Source organism: Triticum urartu, chromosome 3A, assembly GCF_056163025.1.
Source record: "Triticum urartu cultivar PI428250 chromosome 3A, HENAU_Tu73, whole genome shotgun sequence".
In the NCBI taxonomy this organism is placed as follows: domain Eukaryota; kingdom Viridiplantae; phylum Streptophyta; class Magnoliopsida; order Poales; family Poaceae; genus Triticum; species Triticum urartu.
Genome location: NC_141875.1, coordinates 677,656,470 through 677,660,307, shown reverse-complemented (window position 1 = coordinate 677,660,307; position 3,838 = coordinate 677,656,470). Strand labels below are relative to the sequence as shown.

General features: G+C 40.1%; 1 protein-coding gene across 1 annotated transcript; it reads right to left on the bottom strand.

The window, feature by feature from the left end:
- Positions 1–2,486: 2,486 nt before the first annotated feature.
- Positions 2,487–3,608, bottom strand: LOC147981461 (uncharacterized). The gene is made up of 3 exons (XM_087517116.1): positions 3,495–3,608; positions 2,967–3,410; positions 2,487–2,747 (listed from the first exon to the last, which is right to left on the bottom strand). The coding sequence occupies exons 1-3, from the start codon at positions 3,606–3,608 to the stop codon at positions 2,487–2,489; spliced, it is 819 nt and encodes a 272-aa protein (XP_087373242.1).
- Between the last annotated feature and the right edge of the window lie 230 nt (positions 3,609–3,838).

Sequence of the window (3,838 nt, the reverse complement as noted above, 5' to 3'; positions counted from 1 at the left end):
GCAACTACTCCTACAAGTGCCTAGAGCCTATATCCAGCATTAGAACTACTTGGAACCATATAAATTCGACATGCAAGCTTAAGAACATGGTCACCTAGGAAGCACAAATTTGCAATGAATAAAGCACTAGAGCAAAAACTAATTGGACCAATGGAGGAGTCACATACCAAGGAACAATCTCCCCAAGCAGTTTTGTGAGAGGTGCTTTGAGCAAGGAGATCGAAAATCGCAGCAAAGTGAGCTAGAACTCGTGCTTGAGCCAGATATTCGTGTTTGTGGGAGGAAGAAGAACTGTATGGGTGCATGAATAAGTGGAGGAGGGCCACCATGGGCCCACGAGGCAGGGGGGTGCGCCCTCCACCCTCGTGGCCAGGTGGTTCACCCCCTGGTGTGTTCTCAGTTCCATAAATCCTCAAATATTATAGAAAAAAATCATATTTCATTTTCAGGGCATTTGGAGAACTTTTATTTTCGGGGTATTTTTATATTGCACGGATAAATTAGAAAACAGACATAAAAATACTATTTTTACTTTATTTCAACTAAATAACAGAAATTAGAAGGAGGGTACACAAGGTTGTGCCTTCTAGTTTCATCCATCTCATGCTCATCAAAAAAGAATCCACTAACAAGGTTGATCGGGTCTTGTTAATAAACTCATTCCGAATAACATGAAACCGGAGAAATTTCGAATAACACTATGTTACCTCAACGGGGATATGCACATCCCCAATAATAAGAATATTATATTTCTTCTTGACAGTAGGAAGAGGAAATTCAAAACCTCCAAATATAATCGATGGAATTTTTCTAATAGAGTTGATACTATGAACTTGAGGTTGTTTCCTCGGAAAGTGTACCGTATGCTCATTACCATTAACATGAAAAGTGACATTGCCTTTGTTGCAATCAATAACAGCACCTGCAGTATTCAAAAAAGGTCTTCCAAGAATAATAGACATACTATCGTCCTCGGGAATATCAAGAATAACAATGTCCGTTAAAATAGTAACGTTTGCAACCACAATAGGCACATCCTCACAAATACCGACATGTATAGCAGCTGATTTATCAGCCATTTGCAAAGATATTTTAGTAGGTGTCAACTTATTCAAATCAAGTCTACGATATAAAGAGAGAGGCATAACACTAACACCGGCTCCAAGATCACATAAAGCAGTTTTAACATAGTTTCTTTTAATGGAGCATGGTATAGTAGGTACTCCTGGATCTCCAAGTTTCTTTGGTATTCCACCCTTAAAAGTATAATTAGCAAGCATGGTGGAAATTTTAGCTTCCGGTATCTTTCTTTTATTTGTAACAATATCTTTCATATACTTAGCATAAGGATTCATTTTGAGCATATCAGCCAATCGCATACGCAAAAAGATAGGTCTAATCATTTCAGCAAAGCGCTCAAAATCCTCATCATCCTTTTTCTTGGATGGTTTGGGAGGAAAAGGCATGGGTTTCTAAACCCATGGTTCTCTTTCTTTACCATGTTTCCTAGCAACAAAGTCTCTCTTATCATAACGTTGATTCTTTGATTGTGGGTTATCAAGATCAACAGCGGGTTCAATTTCTACATCATTATCGTTACTAGGTTGAGCATCATCATGAAGATCATCATTAACATTTTAACCAGGTTCATGTTCATTACCAGATTGTGTTTCAGCATCATACATAGATATATCATTTGGATTCTCAGGTGGTTCAGCAATAGGTTCACTGGAAGTTTGCAAAGTCCTATCACTTTTCTTTTTCTTCCTTTTAGAAGAACTAGGTGCATCAATATTATTTCTCTGAGAATCTTGCTCAATTCTCTTAGGGTGGACTTCAGGATACAATGGTTCCTGAGTCATTCTACCAGTTCTAGTAGCCACTCTAACAGCATAACCATTTTTCTTACTATTCATTTCATTGAGCAATTCATTTTGAGCTTTAACACTACTAGGGAAAACCCTAGTAGTAGCGCGGGTTTTGAGGCTAGCAGCAGCGCGGGTGGCCGCGCTACTAATAAGGCGCTACAGCTAACTTATAGTAGTAGCGCGGTCCTTACCCGCGCTACTATAGTTGACGATATCAGCATCGCTTTTTATGAACGCGCTACTATTACTTAGCTGTAGCGATTTTGCAGTCCCTCGCTACTGCTATATCTTTCATCATTTTCCCCTCGTACCCCTTTCCCTTTCAGTTTCCCTTTCAGATACTAGATACTAGGTACTGCTAGTAGATATCAAATTCATAAACCATTACTGGGTAGTACTCCCTTCGTTCCAAATTACTCGTCGTGGTTTTAGTTCAAACCACGACGAGTAATTTGGAACGAAGGGAGTACTAGATAACAATTTAATGCATAGTTAACATGCATCCTCAAGCAGTACAAGGTCATATCAACGGCGATCATCATATGTGGTTCTAGATGATATCGACGACGATCATCATATGTAGTTCTAGATGATATAGCCACACACACATATGTAGTTCTAGATGATATCGAAGAAAATCATCATCCTCAAGCCTGGGCAGTTGGTGTTCCTGATAGTAATTAGGATGGCCTGTCCAACACGAAGATTCTTGCCATCGAGGAATTTCTTCCACCCAACCGAGTTTAAGTGTGTGCGACCATCCGTGTCCACGCAGTAAGTACAGGTTGTGATGGAGCCCCTTGCAGTAAGGCGTAGTCCAGCTGAGCCTTCTTCATTAGGCTCGATACCATAACTCACAAATATGCTCTTTGCCAATTTCTGAATAAGAAAAACATTTCAATTAATAAATAGCCTCGCAAATAAGTACATATGGATTATCTACACTATTAATAGTTTCCTTAGATTCTACACTAATAAGCATGTGATCGAACTCTACACTAAAACATATCATCGACTAGATTCCACACAACATACCATATCATTGGACTGTACACTAAGTATTTCATCGAATAATTTTCATTTGTAAGTATAACATACCATATCATGTCGATCAACCATGGTATTTGTCAGGCGGGTCACGAATGGCACCCCGACAAAGTCAGCACGTGGCGGAATTATGTCCCACAGGTTGGACACCTCCTCCTCACTCAGCCTTGTTCTTTGAGCTACGATGGCTTCATGAAGTGGGTCCTCATCATCTTCATCGAGTGGGTCCTCATTATCTTCATCATCTTCATCATCTTCCACCAAGTTGAGATAAATGACAGCCAGCTTGGGTCTTTCTGCTCTGAAGGAGAAGCTGATCAACTCACCACCAGTAAGACGCATGCGAGCGACGAAACGGGCCCATCCATCTCCTCCAATGTGCGACATATTGCGTCCTTTCTCGACCTCCATAGTGTACGGCCCCCCAGGAGCCTCAAATGTCACAGTGTCTCCTGTCAGCTTGTTGAATTTCAACCTCACATTGCATGGGACGATCTGTGTAAAATAAGCAAAATGACACAATGCAGTAATGCCAACACTAAAAATAAAATAGTTATTACATTTCATCTAATTTCTTACCGCCGCATGATGAAAACCCGGCTGGAAGTAGATGCCGAACAGCTTGCCAGTTGCAAGGCTGCTGGCGCACCTTGACTTGCATAGTCGACATAGTGGTGGTGGTGGTGGCGCCATTTTTCCTAAAGCAATATGAGCAAAGGATTAACGATCCACTTCATAGGAAAGAAAAACACTAGCATGAGATATTTTTGGTTCTTCCGCGAGAAGCAATTTGATGGACAATTATAATCCTAAGATCTAGTAACATATTAGATGACAAGGTACCACCTACATTTTGCCAAAAAGTAACTAAATCAACTAAATGAAAATGTTCTAAATCAACTAAATGAAAATGTTCTAAATCA

What these genes read in the sequence shown, in the direction of transcription:
- LOC147981461 (XM_087517116.1), bottom strand. Translation starts at nt 3,608, where the DNA reads ATGGCGCCACCACCACCACCACTATGTCGACTATGCAAGTCAAGGTGC. An exon ending in CGGGTTTTCATCATGCGGCG is followed by an intron (nt 3,411 to 3,494) that starts GTAAGAAATTAG and finishes TATTTTACACAG; the next exon opens with ATCGTCCCATGCAATGTGAG. An exon ending in TGGTTGATCGACATGATATG is followed by an intron (nt 2,748 to 2,966) that starts GTATGTTATACT and finishes TTTCTTATTCAG; the next exon opens with AAATTGGCAAAGAGCATATT.